Raw genomic sequence first — 17,462 nt, 5'->3', positions numbered from 1 at the left:
CGAGTTTTAAAATCATATTTATGACTTTCTCTTTAATATTTTTTACTTAACTCAAATTTGACTTTGTATCTATAATTTTGACTTTTCATGTCATAATTTTAATCTGTTAATTTAGATTTTTACCATTTCTTTTCTTTTATATTCTCTTAGTAGTTTACTTTTCATCTTATTATTCCTTCTCTAACTGGCGGGAACGACCTTCTATAATACATTTCTTAATGTTAATATAACATACAAACCTTCAGAATCATTAGAAAATGAACACTTGACAAAATGAAAGTATACTTAAATTTTAAAATACTTCCTTGAATTGATTGCTACAGTCTCCGTGCTAAACCATCGGCTTATTATTACAAAATAAGAAATGTGTTTTGTTTTCATGTCAGCTGAGCGTGGAAGCGGTGTTGTCGCGGATGGATGACGTAAACGCGACGGATTCCATCATGGCGGCGGAAGGCTGTGAGGAGATGAGCGGCAACGGGGAGCTTGAAGAGTCTTCAGGTAGTTTCATTTACGTCAATGAATTTACAATACTCAGTGTCGCCTTTTCACAGGTATCGTTCAACTTTTCATTCATCTGCAGGGATTTTAAATAAAGCCGCCGAATGCGCTTGTTTTCAGGACAGGCATGACAAGCTAGGCTAAGCTAACGAGATTTTCAACACACCACGAAACAGCACAGTGTTCTGCTCACTAACTTTAATCCACTTACTATCCTGTTTTATACGTGCCTGGCGGCCACTTATCACCTTTCTTCACCATTTAGTCGAATAATGTTAATAACAATTCAGATGCACTGAATTCAGCCCCGTTTGTACTCTGTGTGCTGAGCTTTGCATGAATGAAACTCACCTCTGCAGGTGTAAACAGGTGGCGTTTCAAGAATAAAAGCCAGAAAATACAGACTTTGTTCTTGTTTTGTTGGATGGTTCAGTCAGGTGTGGGTCACAGGCTGCTGGTGATAGTTGGTGTACTGGCATCTTCAGCTGCATCACTGGTGTGACTGCTCAAAGTAATCTGTGCATCATTCAGCTCACAACCTGTATGGATTTGACTGAAAGCCTAAAATCAAAGCACTGCCTACAGCCTGTGATTGATTTACTGCTGGATTGTTTTTACCTCTGAATCTGATTCTGCACATGCAAACATTTGGGGTTTTCACACACAGTTGTTGTTGGGACATCATGGCCCTTGTCCACATAAACTGTACAGGAAGCAGAGAAAATGTAAAATTAATGAATGGCATGACATTACATTAATACATTCGCTAGATGTTGAGTATGTTCAGTGCCTCTGTAGTTTACAAACTAAGAGAGCGAAAAAGAAAACAGCAGCACTCAAGTATCTGTCTTTCTTTTGCTACCACATGGGCTGCAACAAATGATTGTTTTCAGTATTGATTAATCTGCCCACCAGTTTCATGATTAAAGGTTCAATCAGATGTCTAAAGTGACATCTTTAAGTTGCTTCTTTTGCCCAACTGACAGTCCAAAACCCCAAATACTCTTCATTTAGTATCATAAACGAAAAAGAAAAGAAAGAATATGTGACATTTTAGCCAGAAGTCATTGATCAATTACCAAAATAATTGGCAACTCATTTTCTTTTGATTGACAGATAGTTGTGGTGCTAATGATGTCATTAACTAAAGTGGAACGTTAAGGAAACGTAAAGGTTTAAAGTGAAGATGCACCATCACCCAGTGAGAGCACACAACAACATTCGCTTTCTTCAGGACGCTCTACATTTTGATCCTAAAGATGAAGATTTGTGAAAAAACGTTGACTGTGACATTTTGGTGCTTTTGTAATGGTCCTTGTAGCTTCATGGGAAATATCTAAAGTTAATGTGACAACAGAGCGGTACCTGTGTAGTTCACTTCAGTTATGAGACTGACAAATTTACCTCTGCCGTTCCCCCTCTGTAGCGATGGAGGCCTCTGAGGTTCCTGCGTCGCCTCCGACTGAGATGGTGACGATGTCAGAAGAAAACGGCAGTGCTGCTGAGGCCCATGAGGTCCATGAGGCCCCCGAAGCCCCTGTAGATCCCCACCCTGAGAACTTCTCCATGCCCACAGCGGCAGAAGACGAGGAGGGAGAGCTGCCTGCCGACTTTGAGCGTCTGTGGAAGGCCGCCCATGACAGTCCTCAAGATTTCACCAGCTGGACTGACCTGCTGCAGTACTGCGAGCAAGAGGTGTGTGGTGTGTGTGGTGACTTTTGACTTTTGTCGCCCCCATGAGGCCATAACACATGCAGGTCTGGAGGCTGCAGGGTATATAATATTTCTCTCCTCTCCTCAGAGTCATGTCACAGCGTCCCGCAGAGCGCTCGAGGCCTTCCTCGTCCGCTACCCGCTGTGCTACGGCTACTGGAAGAAATATGCCGATCTGGAGCGCCGCGCCGGGTACAACGACAAAGCAGAGGAGGTAAAACGGGAGGGAAAGTAGCGATGAATTGGATTTGCATTAAGGAAGTGTTTTTCCACAGGTTTTCATGAGCTTATGATCACGTTTGTGGTGTGTTGTGTCAGGTGTGCATCCAGGGTCTGCAGGTGATTCCTCTGAGTGTAGATCTGTGGATCCACTACATCAATCTGCTGCTGGGAACACTGGACATGAACCTGCCTGAGTCGCCTGTGCGGATTCGCAGGTAGATTAACGCTCCCACACATACGTATTTAAATACTCTGCAGGTTCACCTCTTGCAGGGCAGAACAGATAAAAGAAGAGAGAATTCAATGAAAAATGAGAGTTGTTTTCCAATCCGCAGAGTGTTCGAGGATGCGGTTCAGGCTGCAGGTCTGGACTTCCACTCGGACCGGCTTTGGGATCTTTATATCGAGTGGGAGAAAGAGCAGGGGAACATGAAGAACGCAACGGCCGTACTGGACAGAGTCCTCAAAGTGCCCACCCAGCTTTATAACACACACTATGACAAGTAAGATCAAGCCAATCATTCTTATTGAAGAAAGGCTCAACTTATGCATTTCTCAGTTTCTCGCTCTTTTCTTCTCTCATTCATGTATTTTTGCGTCCCGCTCCGTTTTCTTCCTGTGCCCTCTCCGTCAGATTCAAGGAGCAGCTCAACAGCCAAGAGCCCAAAGAGATTCTCTCCCTGGAGGAGTACGAGGAGCTGAGGGCGTCGTGCCGTCAGAGTCAAAAGGCGGAGCGTGCCGAACAAGCCCAGGAGGAGGAGGAGGAGAGGCCGCCGGGGGAGGAAGAGCCCGCCACACCCGAGGGCACAGACACAGTGAGTAACACCAGACTGCCCCACATTCAGCCCTGACAGGATGTCATATATTCATTTAAGTTTTTAAATTTAGATGCACGTGAGATGTAAATTCAAGAGATTCTTCTCATGATTTTGTGTCCAGGAGGAACTGATGCAGAAGATCAGGGAACAGGTGCTTCTTCGCAGGGACAAAGTTTACCAGGACAACGAGGGAGAAGTCCGCAAGAGATGGCACTTTGAAGACGCTGTGAGTTTCTCCTCCTACTCAACTCTGTTTGTTTTTTCTCTCTCTCACAACTTTCCCTCAGTCTCTCATTCAATTGTTTTTCTTTGGAAACTTGAAACCTTGAAAGGCACAACAACAACTTTATTTTCCTGGCACTGGATATTAGTAGTTTAAGTACAATCCATTTGTTCTACAAAAGCCTTTCGTTCATTTGGTAATAGACACCAAAATCAAATGATAAAAGTTGCGTTAGACAACAAATAAAAGAAAGTGCCTGAAAATATGCATTTTGTGCACAAGGCTGAAGACAGTGTGATGGAAAAATTCCTTTTCATTATGGGTTGATGAATTTTGAACTATTTTGTTGAATATGATTTCTTAAAAACATTTATCTAACTTGCTTCATGTGACTGATATCTTATGCAAATGTATGAACACCTAACCTCTGCCCTATATGATTGTAACAGAGTCACGAACCAGCCAAAACTCAGATAGAAAGTCGTCTTCTTGTCTTATGTTTTATGTCTGATAATTTTATGCTTTGCACAGAGTCCCAGTTCATGCGTCATGAAGTTTTAACTTTACGTCTTGTGTCGATGAGAAGCCTGTCTGATTGGGATAGTCGTATGTACGTGTGTGTGTAGCTTAATCACTGCTGGCACCGAGAGTGCTTGTCTCTTCCCCTGACCTTGTTGATATCTGTGTATAAAATTGTGAACACTCCTTTACTCGGGGCTCATTCACTCAGCTCATGAATTTGACTGTGTGGTGAGTCCATCTGCAGATGGTTGGATTAAATTTACAGAAAAGACAGATCTGACTTTACTCTTTGATTGACAGAAATTTCCACCACAACAGTATTCATGATTATTGTGCCAAAACAGAACAAGCTTTAATGCAATATTGTGTCTAGATTGTGCAAATGGAGAAATTCATAAACAGTTTCAAATCTGGCGATAATCTGGATTATGATTAAACAGATGATATTTATTTTTTGGAGTTACATCTGCCAACCCTTCTTAATGTTCTTTCATGTTAAGTTATGTGAAGTATCCTTTAATGTTATCATCTGGGGTTTTACAGGAATTGATTCTGAGTTAGTTTCTATTTTCTTGTAAATATTCTGTCTCTGTTTATAATTATTGCTCTTTCATCACTTGCTACCTCAGAGACTGAATCTTTTTTTCTGTGATCTGTAGATTAAACGTCCGTACTTCCACGTTAAGCCACTCGACCGTCTCCAGCTGCGGGCCTGGCACTCCTACCTGGACTGGGAGATCGCTCAGCTGAGCAGCGACACCGAAGACTCCGACCAAGGTGACTGTGTGAAGATACTGCCCGCTGTCAATGTTAGCACCGTGATTCAGACATCCGTGTTAAAGTCTAAAGTGTCCACAGGCTCTGACGCCACTCTCTCTGATTAGATCCAAACCAGGCAGCCACAGAGGGGTCGGAGGTCACAGCACAGCCTCAGGAAGCACCAGAGGATGCTGCTGTCGCCCGTGACGACTACAGGGTTCGAATCCTCTTCGAGCGCTGCCTGATCGCCTGCGCTCTGTACGAGGAGTTCTGGACCAGGGTGAGGAGAACGCGGTGTTTGTGTGTGACTCATATTTAGAGAAAGAAAACACAAGAGCATATTTTCAGTGTGTATTAATGTCCCGTGTGTATGTGTCGATCAGTACACTCAGTACCTGGAGCTGCAGAGTGTGGACGAGGCGCGGGCGGTTTTCAAACGAGCCTGTGAGGTCCACCTGACGTACAAACCCAACATCCACATGCACTGGGCCACCTTCGAGGAGAGGCACGGTACGACACAACGCGCTGTACACACACACACACACACACACATTTGCATCATCGATGCAAAAACATCACAAAGCCTCAAAACTTCACATCAGAGTCCTTTTTAATGAGGCGATTAAAGGCGTCTCTCCATGTTTTGCACCCACCAAACTCCTTCATCCTCTCCATCAGGTGACCTAACTGAGGCCCGGCGAGTCCTGGAGGCTCTGGAGAAAACCCTGCCAGGGCTGGCAGTGGTCCGTCTTCGCAGGGCGGCTTTAGAGAGACGAGCGGGCCAGCTAGACCAATCAGAGGCGTTGCTGCGGGAGGCGGTGGCTGAATCCAAAGAGAAGCCCACGCTACACGCCTTCTACTCCATCAAACTGGCTCGCCTGTTGCTGAAACTGGGCAGGAACCCGAGCAGAGCCCGCACGGTGCTGCAGGAGGCGCTGGAGATCAGTCCGGTGAGAAAAGTGACTGCAAATATTTCCGCCTATGAGAGAATCACAGGCTTTTGATCAAATCCCTCTCATCTTTTCGCACGAAAAACATTTTAAAAGTTCAAGAATGTCAGCGTAGCTCAGCTGCAAAATCCACCTAGGGCAGACTTTGCTCCACAAGATGGTCGATAGTCAAATGTTGAACACAATGGCTCCCATATACTTCGTGTGGCACTGGCAAATTAATAGCCAAGACTCTGTACTGAGATCCCATAATAAATGTAGTTTGGCTATGTGTGCTCCATCAGGATAACGATAAACTGCATATGAACCTGTTGGAGCTGGAGGTGTCGGGGGACCCCTGGGCCTCGGCTGAGGCGGTGCAGGAGTGTGTGACGCGAGCCCTGGCAGCTCCCCTCACCCCAGACACCAAGATCCTCTTCTCACAGAGAGGCCTGCAGTTCGCCGAGGACTACAGCAACTCTATCCAGAGGTCAGAGGCCAACAACAGTCTTACTGGCAGATATCTTACATCCAATGTTTCATGTAAACCCTTCATCGACTTTTTTTTTTTCCTCTCCCTCGCTGTGTGTCCGTCCTCGGCAGGGTGCTGTCTGTGTACGACGAGCACCAGAAGCTGCTGCAGGAGCTCGGTGGAACAAAGAGAGGAGCAGAGAACGGGTGAGAGGGGGAGGAAGAACCCACTTAATGTTCTTGATCGAGCTAAAAAAAAAAAACAAGTGTCATAAGTAGTATGACTGCTTCCACATGTCTTTTCAGCACTGTTAGATTAAATGAAAGCTTTTAAATGTTGTTCTCTGTCAGCAACATTTTGAAAACTGACACAATTGCAGCTCCTATATCAAATTAATTCTTAAATAACCAGTTCACGAGTTAACGTATAAAAATGAAGTATGACCATCTTGGTGTCGTAACATGAATAATGAATGGGAACATCACGCCTGCTTCTGTTTTGATGAACAAAGTGTAGAAGTATAAGATTTAAAATACAGTACACAGATTATCTACAACAGGTGACATCTTCATCTCGTGCGACTGGGAGAATCGTTTCACGACAAAATAGAGCTGAACTCCACATAGAAGATGTTTTATTCTTGCAGATTTATCAGTTTTATTTTTACAGATTTAATTTATAAAAATGTGACTTTTAGGGACGAGGACCCGGAGAAGCTGAGCAAAAGCGACGACGGCTCTGCTGTTGCTGTGTCTGCAACAGCTCCACCCACCATGCCACACGTCCCCATCACCACACCACCTCCACCTGTGATGGGCACAGACATGAGCGCGCAGGCTGGCTACGGAGGATACAGCAACTGGTACCAGGTAGGATTCGAGATTTTGACACAGACGGCGGCATTTGACGTAAAATGACCCGACATGGCGAAAGAATGATGAGGAAGTTAAGTGTGAGGGGCAGAAGAAGTCCATAAAGTCATAAATACTGTTTTCCTCTTTTATTCCTCTTCTTCTTTTATTCATTTGATCTAATGTGATGAAGTCTTTTTTCACTGTTTTTATTCTTTTATTTGTATTTATTTATATCCACATTTTGTGTTATGTCTTTTGTCTTGTTATATTTTTATCTTAACCTCTTTCCTTTTCCTTCAATGGGGCACTGTGTAGTTTTGGAGAAGAAATCCAAACTCAGTATTTTTTTAATTACAATGTGAATAAGGTAGTGATACAAACTCTTAAATATTTTTTCCATAAATGAACAAACGAGCAGTGTGTTTATTCAGTCATGAAAACGAAGAGTTTGTTTATTTAGTTTGTTCAGTCAATGAAGATCTTTCTCTTCTGATTAAAATGTCCTCCTGAAAACTACATAGCACTCCTTTAATCTGGTCCTCTGTTATGATTATGATTACAAAATATATATTATGTTAACTAAAAAACTAAAACAAGGTCCATATGTATGTAAAATGGTTTCACTAACAGTAAACTGACTCTATAGTTGGTTTGGTTGGGTACATTTTGACAAAGAACAGTTCGAGATGCTCCGTGAAGTTTATTATTCAACCTTGTTTGTTGTGGTTCCTTTCCAGCAACCGCAGTACGGCAGCTACGGCTACCAGAACACCTGGAACTACAACCAGGGCTACTATCCTCCCAGCTAAAGTGGGCGACAGTGACTGTGACACAAAATAACCAGAGGAAGCAGTTTGACACCCCCCCATAGCGACTTTTCAACCAAACGATGAACTGAACCAGCCAGTCGCACTAAAACAACATCCCAGCATCCTCTCCTCTCTCCGTCCTCCTCGGAGTCCCCTCACTGTCCTGCAGTCACAAGAGGTCGGCGCGGGTTTTTGAGCATGTCGTGTCATTCAGTGTTGATTCTGAGGAACGGGTGGAATCATGAGGGAAGGAAACACCCATTCTCAGCACATCAGTGTCTCCATTTTAATCAGAAATATTTTTGTATTTGTTTGCTCCTGTTTTAAAGTCATCCAGTTTTATCGAAACTCTGCAAGCTGATGTACGATTGACATTTTGTACCATTCCAGAGTAGGCTAATTGTTGTTTTTTCTAATGTATATAAAGGTGTTTTATAGTGTGTCACGACAGAGCCGCTTTGTGTCGCGTGTCTTTTTTGCTCGTACTTCCATCATGAGAGTGAAAAAGATCAACTCATTAAAACACACAGTACTGTGGTCTGTACGCGTGGAAAAGCTCCAGTATGTGTCCCTCTCATATCCACAGCTGGGTTCTAAAAAAGTTCAGGAAATAGTCTGGACAGATTATCACGCTAACGATCCAAACAAAGGAAGGACCCGGCCTCTACCGGGTCTCTTTTAGATCAAGTCTTTTTAAACCATTCAGGGTGTTACCATCCAAAAGCAACAGTCACAATGGACATGTTTCAGGCCAAGTTATAGTGAATATTAATGGACTTCTAGTATAAAGATAATGAGCTCAATTGATCCTGTTTTTAGTCTAATAATCTGAGGATTAGAGCCTCTGAAAGCCACCGCGTGAAAAAACCAACAGGCCATTCTCACTGATAGATACTTTGACTCTGGTTAATTTTGATCGTAACTAAATCATTTTCAGTATTTTCCTTCAAGGAAAAAAAGTCCAAATTGTCTTATTCAGGGTTCTGTAATGTGAATATCTCCTAGTTTCTTTCCTCCTCAATGACAAACTGATCATCTTTAATCTGTGGATGTCATCTTGGGAGACACTGATCATAATTTTCTTTATTTTATGCACCAAACAACTAATCAGTTAATTGAGAAAATAACTGATGGTACAGTAAAATAAAAATAGTTTCGGCTTTGCTCACATCAACTGAGGCGGGCACAAGTTTTTCCTGCTGTGACGTGTCAGAATCCTGTTGTCGACACGCCACGTGAAAAGACGACAGCAACGTGTCAGCATGTCAAAAATGTTCGGCTTCCCTACTGTGGCAACACATTTGCTCTTACTGAAGACATAAACTTGTAAAAATGGGTGTCACATGTAGTTTTGGACAACAATCGAGCTCTATGGCACAAAGGAATAAGATTTATCAAGCTTTGGTCACACAAACAGAATTAGTTCATTGTTGGCTTTCCTGATTTCATGGGATTTTTTGACAAAAACCTTTTAAAAAGAAATCACTGTTGAACTATGTATTTATACTTAATTAATTAAGTTCTGGGGACATGATTTACCTCTCAAAACGTACAGGAGCTTTGAGGGTTTGGGCTTCATCGCTGGACAATTCTGATTTGTTGAGTACACACAGTATTTTAAAAGCAAATAAATCTGGGTCCCCAAACCAGTTTTTGTTCCTGGAGCTTTGACACGTCAACATGGAGTTGCAGAAAAAAAAGGGTAAGACAGATGAAACAAAGATGAAGTCCAGGCCCTGTTGTTTAATAAAAAAAAGCAAAAAGCGCCAAAACTTACATTTAAAAACAGCATCACTTTTTTTTCCATGTCAGCGGACTAATATGCCCAATCTTCAGGGGTCCTTTGACCGAGCTGAAGGGACATTTTAGTTCTAAAAGTAACTAACTGAACGTTCCCGGTACTTCAGGCAGGAATGTTCATGTGTGATATGTAGAAAATTCAGTCGACCATTATAATTCTCTGAGTCAGCTTTATTTTAAGTAGATTCTTGGTGATTATGCAGACATAACTGTCAATATATTTTAACTTATAAAAAAAAACTGGCAAAGTATCATGTCACAAAATCAGGAAGATTGTGGGGGTTAAATCTAAGGCCCTTGAAGAACCGATCGAGTGGGTCTAGTGTTGTACTTTGCTTTGTAACGATCATCTTAAAATTCAACGATTTTTGTACTTTATCGTCTTTTATAAATGAGTTGCTGAAAACCATGAAGCAGTATCCATCAGAAGCCAGCTATCTTCACTTTGTAAAAGTCCATCTCACTGCACACAAACCAAGCCATAACAAATCAATCAGCCCAGAATGGAGGAAAGGCGTCATTCAGTGAGTTAACCCAAACAGTATTACACTATAGCTCTCCAAAAAACGTCTTAAAATTAGTTAAAACACAATCTGAACGAAGCCTCGAGCTGCGTCTTTTCTGCTTCAGTTCAGTTAGCTGGCTTATTGAGAGATACTGATCGTTGGCGGCTCTGTTCCTGGATCGATATCTTTCACGTGTTGATGCAGTGGAGGTGGTGAGGTAGGCTCACAGAGCGGATCCTCCTGATCTCACTTTTTGGTAACAACCAGCACAGCTGAAGGCACCAAACCTGCAAAAGAGAGGGAGGGTCATGAAAGGTGATCAGACAGAGCCGCTGAGTGGACAGTTCCAAGTCAATATGGACGGTAAAACACTAGTAAATAATGACTGAATTTTCATTTTTGGGTGAATTTATCCTTTAAATCATGTACATTTCACAGGGTTTGTACAAAGTCTTGGAAAAGTTGAAGGATGTTTAAACTAAGTGTTTTGTTTTCAAGATTAGGAATATGCCTGAATTTAACTATAAACTTTCTATCCGGTGTTTCATCAACACAATCACTCATGTAGTAAGTCACATGATACTTTGAGTGCCGTAGCTGTTAACTAATTCTATAAATTTCTTAATTATCTTGATGTGAAGGCAAGTCTGGAAACCTTTGGTTGAGGTATCTGAAAAGTGCTTAACTTTTTGTCTCCAAACCCCTGACTACAGTGATGTGCTCCATATTCTAATGTAGTTCCCACTCCAGCACTCACCCAGTTCCTTGAGGGGCTTCTCCATGTCCAGTTCGGTGTATACGTGGCGGGGGTACAGCGACAGCAGCGTGAAGTCCTGACCCTCGGGCACGTTGCTGTTCATCTGCACGTAGACGCGCACTGCTGCCAGCGGCTCCTGGGCCTTAAAGACTGTGGCGATGGTCGAGCCGTCCAGCAGACGGACCTTAAGAGGAGCAAGTGAAGGAGGAGGAGAGAAGAAACAATGAAGGAGACGGTCATGTTTTAACTGATCTGATGCAAAATTAGCGTCTCATTAAAATAACTAACTGGTGATGAGACGTTCCTTGTGATTTGATACTGAAGCTTGTGACTGAAAACAAAGAGTGTAAAATATCTCCAATGTGTATTTTTCTTGGCCTGTACCTGTATCCTGGACTCATCATACTCCTTCTTAGTGGGTGGAGGGCCGTGACTGGTGGGCGACGAGGGGCTGGGCTGGGCAGGTTGGGATGCTGCGGCTGTGCTCGGTGTTCCACCGCCTCCGAACTAAACAGGGAAAAAAACGTTATCACAAGTTGTGATTTTTTTCGAACAGAAGTGGTGGTAATAAATTAAATAATAAAAAAAAAAAGAAGCAAACTGAAAAAAGGAAGATTACCTTTTGTGCTCTCTCCTCTCGGTCGCGTGCAATCTTTTCTTTCACCCTCTGCCTGACGGGAACAAAGACAAACAGTCTAATTTGAATTTGTTGTTCATGTCTGGTCTTATGATGAGTTTGTTATCTTGCACTGTGCCACAGAAATCTTTGCTGCTCGGTTCTTGATGCACGTCTATACATGTTGTTACGGTACCGCTGCTTGGAGCGGCCAATACGGAACAGAGAGTTGGATTTCAGCAACACTTTCTCACTTCTTATACACCAAATAAAAACATCATCTATTGAATATTAGTATTTATCATCTTCTATATGATATGATAAAAGATTTATTTTTAGTATACTGATGTGTTTACTTGTTACGTTTAAAGATCAAGTGAATCCACTGTTACAAAGATACGCTCTTATAAAAGTTTGTTATGATTCAAAAGTAAATCAGTAATCTCGTTAAATAATCATGAGCTCTATGTTGACCGAAATCACTTGTTCATGAGTTTCCCCCATAATCGAGCAGCCTGACCATCTGCTGCATCATTATCTGACTAAAGGTGCGATTGTGAGCATCTTACCTTGCCAGTTTGTCCTCCATCTTCTCTCTCCTGCGCAGCTCAGCGAGTTTTTTCATATCGTCATCCTGCAGCTTTTGGCGTATCTGCTGCAGCTCTTGGCCCTGTTTCCTCCGCTGCTTCTCCCTCTCGAGCTCTTCCTCCCGCTCTCGCTCTCTTCTCTCCGCCTGCTTCACCCGCATCAGCTCCTCTAGCCTGAAAAACAGACGCCGACACAGGCATCAGCTTACAGACACGGAGGACATTTCTTGATTTACTTAAACACTGGAGGTGTTTAATCTTTCTAACAGGATGAGAAATTGATGAACATACATAGTTTAGGTAGTGGTATTTTTAAATTATGTTTGTCTACAAGCAGCAAACTAATGGTCACATCCAACGCTGGAGGGATCTGTGTGTGTGCTTTTACCTTCTAACTTGCTCAAGTTTCTCCTCCTCTGTCAGTGGCCTCCTTGCACCTGTCTCACTATCGATGCAGGTGTTTTCTGCATTTGCTATTCCTGAGGCCAAAATAAACATACACGAGGAAGAGAAACAGAAAGAAACACAGTAAGAGATCAAGAGAAATGTTTCACAGTCAAGCACAAATCAAAGCAGACGTTGTATTCTGACCAAACAACAACACACAGAGTGAAAGAGAAACTTGCTGGTTTCATATCACGTTCAGTGTAATCAGCAGTGACTTCAACTTAATTAATTTGAGCTTATTTGGGATTTTAAATATCGTTTATAGATAGAACATACATGCTAATGAGCAAGAGTGGACCATGTGGCGAATCGCCTCTATAACTGTTATGCAATTTCATATCAGTATATATCCAGATGTTGAAAAATCCATTTAGAAACGTTTTTTGGATGAATTTACAAGACGGTAATGTCTGTTTTTGACTAATCATGAACATTATATATCTAATAAAAATCAAGAAACTACGTACTGCCCAAATCAAAAACTGCTGGTAAAGTTCGAAAGTTCTGGAAAGTAAGGCTAAATGTCAAGACGGCAACAGTGATTCCGACCCAACCGGTTTATTGTTACGATCATCAGTCTGTTTTGTTTCAGCAGATTATACGCTTCACACTGTGCGCTTATCAAACAAGGTATATTCTGATTTAACGCTTTTTGTAACAGATCAATTTATTTGGAATCCATGTAAACAGCTGGAATCAATTTTTATCCAATTCAGAAATATTGTCGGTGTAACCACAGCTAATATCTCATTACACTTGGGAAGAACATAGTGATGACCCTTACGGTATATATTAGATTCTGACAAGAAGCAAATGTATACTTTCTTATGAAATACAGTATACACATCCCGTGGTGACATTCATGGATAAGATCATCCAAAAATGACCATTCAGTCATTTTCTACTTATCTCCATACTGATGGAAGGTCAGCTGAAGCTCTGTAGTCCACAAAACATTTCTGGACATCCACAAAAAACAGAATTGCAGTATTTTCCTAAACAACTTAAGTAGATGGCAAAAAGGGCTCCATTCAGCTCGTCTGGTGTAATCCAGGTCTGCCGAAGCCCTGACATGCCAAATTGAATGAATTGAAAAGACATTTATAAGCTTCGATGTGCAGTCAAGCTTGAAGTCCCCATCTACCACAGTGCTGCAACACTGTTTTGCTGTGAAGCTCCAGCAATATTTTTTGGACTAAAAGACTTCACCCGACTTTCCATATGAGTACATATCGACTGTCTTTTTCATTTTTGGATGGACTTGTCCTTTAATAGCGTGCTTCTGCCAAGCCATCACAACCCTTCCTGCCTCCTTAAAAAGCACAACACACCCGACCTTCAGCGGTGTCTGCTAGTGTCGGCTGTTCTGTGGTGGACTGGCTGTCTGCATTTCCTCCTCCCAGGACGTTTCCTACAGGCGGCACATAGGGCTCATCGATGTCTGGGTCGTCCTCATGTTCCATCAACCTGTGGAAACCACATCACACTTGGTTGATTACAAGAACACAGAGGGGGCCATGTCCATCCAGGCAGGTCAACGATCACATATTGATTTCAGTCTTACCAGTCCATTGCTTGTTCTATTCCCTGGTTTCCTGTCTTGGCCACCGCCTTTTCCCTGAAAACATGTGATACAGGACACACTGAGTCTTATTGTTTTACTTTCACGTCTGTGAAAGCAGTCTCAAATCTGGGAACTCCATGTGGGAGTTTTATGGATTTCACTCACGCTCTGTTTCTTTCAAAGCCCATCTCCAGCAGGCTCTCTAGTGTTGTTTGCTCTGCCATTTTGACCTGAAACAGATTGTGCAATTACCAGAATTACATTAGATCAAGTTACATTTCCTTAACTTTAATTTCGACATATCGTTACACAACAGTTGCTCGCAGGTTCATTCAAGTTAAGTCAGGATAATGGACCCAACGTTGGCGAACCTGAGTTAAACTGCTATACAAAGTCTACACAAGTGCTCATTCTTTAGCTCAGTCATGTGTGAAGGAGCTAAACACACATTAGCACTGTTGAAAATAACTCTACGTGAACAACTATTCAACTTTCCCTGTCCAGCAGCCTGACAGAATACGTGTTTACCCACGCTCTCTTGCAGTATCTATATAATATCAAAGCTATCGTTGTGCTGAGTGCTAAATTTAGCATAAATGTGGCTAACGTTCAAATTAGCTTCGGAACTAGCTGTGGAGCTTCGCTGGCTAGCACGATTAAAAACGATCAGAAACTCTCTTGCGCTCTCTGTCACTGAAGATATTAATGTTTGTTTGTACGTCACATGTGAAGGCACACAGAGGTGTCATTTCATTTCTAACAGAAGTAATATCATTTAATATATTCACGAAGGCAACGTTAGCTAGCTACTCACACATCAGTCAACACCGCTTCAGCAGTACGGGGGCCGGCACAGGTCAAACAGAACCGAACGAGGAAAGCGATTTTTTTTTTTTTTTCATGCTTTCGGGGAATATTTAGAAAAAAGCTTCCTCCAGCAACATTTCCTGCAGTTAAAGAAGATGATACAATGAAACCTAGACTTTATGGTAAAAATACTCCCATGGGAAATCACACATCTGAAATAAATCTCATAAATATCTTATTTTTATTTTCAACATTTTTACCCTTTCAGTTCACTTTTAACATTGACTCTATCTCATAATTATGACTTGTTATGAATATTATGAGACACAAAGTTAAATGTGTCATCTTTTTTTTTTTCTCTTCAAGTCTTGGAAATGAGCTTCCATAAAGGGCGGCTGACATCTGTGGTGTAACATTATTTCAGAAATAAATAGCCTGTTATGATATAATATACTCTGTACATTACATAGTGAATAGAACAGCCTTCCACATTCAGGACCTCATAGGCTGTTATTTCTTCAAGTAACATTTGAATTAGTTCCCATAAAACCCTGAAGCTGTACATGGTTCACCTTACACCCTGACCTAAAACACAGCAACAGCAATATCAATACACTGTCAGTTTTTTAGCTAGTTGAGTCAGAACCAGTCTTAATGACTTAATGCACTGTTTAGTAGTAAGACCATTACAATGTGCCATACATTAGTTATGTAATGAACACAATTAACAGATGAAATATAGAGGAGCTTTATTGTAAAGCACCATAAATAGAAATAACCCGGTAAAGTTAAACTAAGGTTAAATTGTAAGCTGTTTAAGTATTTGACTCCACTGCCAGAGATACAGTTTAGTCTGCTAATGTTTATTGTTTTTATAGACCTGCACACTCACCTAGGGACTTTATTATCCCTTAATTTAAGGACAAGGACAAAGGTAGGCGATGAGCAAAGGTCAAAAGAGTAGATGTCATAAAGGTTTTGATAGTCGATAGATTCTGGGGGACATTTATTCAAAATTATGCAGAAATCCAACATGTACATGTTCTTAAGAGACAGAGAAGTGATTATGCTCCTTGTGTGCATCAGCTGCGATTACTTCTCTGACCATTTAGTTATTTAATCAATCAATTATAATTCATCTGCCCCATGAAAAGTATATCTCTGTGTAGTTCTGGTGAACTAGACAGCCGAGGCAGGAAGCCATCACACTGAATGAAGAGGCCTAAATGTGTGAAGAGGCTCAAGTGCTCCGAGGCCGGATGGTGTCTCTTATTGGCTGCTCGCCATCTTGTGATGATTGTGTGAGGATGGGATTCATCCTCATGTGTCTGTGAGTGTTCAAACACAATGCAATTTGCTGACTTTTATGGGCAGGTTGAGTCTGTTACATATTTACAGTAAGTGTAATGATTAATTTCTTTCTCTCCTCCACGCAGTCTTAAGCAGCCCTCATTCACAGAGTCCACCATTACTCCAGGACAGACTTCAGTCTCAGCCTGCTCTCTTCTGTCTGACTTCTCTTTTAAAAGCTCGCCCACAAACTTCTTTTCTCTTCTGTTAACCATGAATTTGTTTGGCTGGCTTGTTTTACCTCACACTCTCATTTGGTCTCTCTGTTTTGTTTTTTTTCCCATTTTCTCACAGAATTTATGACTAAAACGAGATTCATTTGCAGTATTTACTTGGTGAGTATGAACTTTTATGTTGATGTGGCTCATGAACTGAGAAGCAATCAAATACACTGTTTTATTTCATAATTTTGAGCACATTTGCATTTTATTTACAGCAAAGACAGCATTTGTACCAAGATGATCATGTTATCTGTTTTGTGTTTTGTATTGATTACATATTAACTAGGCACCCACTCTGTTAACAACTTGTGCACCTTAGTAACTGGAGGGGCATTAATTTCTTCAAGTACTAGAAAGTCGCTCACAGATCATCCTTTGAGCGATGAACTTAAACGGCTGTAAAGAGAGACTGAATGTGGCTATTGGGAAAGTTAATTAAATGAGTCTAAACTGAATTAACCTCCTGATGGAATTAGTGCTTGCTAGGCAACAAACATGCTTCCATTCTGTAAATAAAGTTGTTGGGTGATTGTGTTAACCGAGAAATCAATTTGTGCAGCTGTTAACGTGGCTAGAATCCAATTTCACACTTCATCCGAGGTTCTTCCTCCTCAAAAAGCTTAAACCTGTTATAGCCATCTGTAAACCACGGTAACTTCTTTTTTTCAAAAGGAAGATCTTAAAACTGAAATATAATCTGTTTAGGACAGAAAGGGTAGATTATATCTCGGAAGTTAACCCAAATCCTGTCCGAATTGCAAGAGTGACAATGTCTATGTTTAATTTATGATATTTCTTTCTCAAACTTCATATCCGGACGCAGGACTGACCAGATTCTCTGTCCAGACTTGATATTGAGGTGCTATCATCATAAACACATTCATTCTAATGTGAGTTCTGAGGTTAGTACTGATAACATTTTTACCTTCGAGTAATCAGGTTCGAAATATACCCAGGTGGGCAAAGTCAAGGGAGACAGTCGGGG

The 17,462-nt window shown here is 41.6% G+C and overlaps 2 protein-coding genes across 2 annotated transcripts; one reads left to right on the top strand and one right to left on the bottom strand.

Moving 5' to 3' along the window:
- Window positions 1-391: 391 nt before the first annotated feature.
- On the top strand, window positions 392-8,275 carry si:ch211-114c17.1 (pre-mRNA-processing factor 39). Its single transcript, XM_037077407.1, has 15 exons — window positions 392-501; window positions 1,928-2,196; window positions 2,303-2,428; window positions 2,533-2,651; window positions 2,772-2,939; window positions 3,071-3,251; window positions 3,376-3,480; window positions 4,659-4,776; window positions 4,884-5,038; window positions 5,142-5,268; window positions 5,437-5,708; window positions 5,993-6,177; window positions 6,291-6,365; window positions 6,857-7,028; window positions 7,751-8,275. The coding sequence occupies exons 1-15, from the start codon at window positions 414-416 to the stop codon at window positions 7,820-7,822; spliced, it is 2,232 nt and encodes a 743-aa protein (XP_036933302.1). The 5' UTR covers window positions 392-413; the 3' UTR covers window positions 7,823-8,275.
- Window positions 8,276-9,549: 1,274 nt separating this feature from the next.
- On the bottom strand, window positions 9,550-14,998 carry ubxn1 (UBX domain protein 1). Its single transcript, XM_037077408.1, has 10 exons — window positions 14,914-14,998; window positions 14,265-14,329; window positions 14,100-14,153; window positions 13,872-14,002; window positions 12,477-12,567; window positions 12,071-12,262; window positions 11,505-11,556; window positions 11,270-11,392; window positions 10,886-11,069; window positions 9,550-10,415 (listed from the first exon to the last, which is right to left on the bottom strand). Exons 2-10 carry the CDS (start codon window positions 14,321-14,323, stop codon window positions 10,375-10,377), a joined length of 927 nt encoding a protein of 308 aa, XP_036933303.1. The 5' UTR covers window positions 14,324-14,329; window positions 14,914-14,998; the 3' UTR covers window positions 9,550-10,374.
- Between the last annotated feature and the right edge of the window lie 2,464 nt (window positions 14,999-17,462).

The sequence above is a fragment of the Acanthopagrus latus genome, chromosome 18 (genome assembly GCF_904848185.1).
Source record: "Acanthopagrus latus isolate v.2019 chromosome 18, fAcaLat1.1, whole genome shotgun sequence".
Classification (NCBI taxonomy): domain Eukaryota; kingdom Metazoa; phylum Chordata; class Actinopteri; order Spariformes; family Sparidae; genus Acanthopagrus; species Acanthopagrus latus.
The sequence above is the reverse complement of the archived record's forward strand: the minus strand, read 5'-3'. Positions and strand labels throughout refer to the sequence as shown.

Coding starts and splice junctions, on each gene's coding strand:
- si:ch211-114c17.1 (XM_037077407.1), top strand. CDS start 414: ATGGATGACGTAAACGCGACGGATTCCATCATGGCGGCGGAAGGCTGT. Junction 2,197..2,302: donor TGCAGTACTGCGAGCAAGAG/GTGTGTGGTGTG, acceptor TCCTCTCCTCAG/AGTCATGTCACAGCGTCCCG. Junction 6,178..6,290: donor TACAGCAACTCTATCCAGAG/GTCAGAGGCCAA, acceptor CGTCCTCGGCAG/GGTGCTGTCTGTGTACGACG.
- ubxn1 (XM_037077408.1), bottom strand. CDS start 14,323: ATGGCAGAGCAAACAACACTAGAGAGCCTGCTGGAGATGGGCTTTGAA. Junction 12,568..13,871: donor ACTAGCAGACACCGCTGAAG/GTCGGGTGTGTT, acceptor TTTTGGCCTCAG/GAATAGCAAATGCAGAAAAC. Junction 12,263..12,476: donor AAACTTGAGCAAGTTAGAAG/GTAAAAGCACAC, acceptor TCTGTTTTTCAG/GCTAGAGGAGCTGATGCGGG.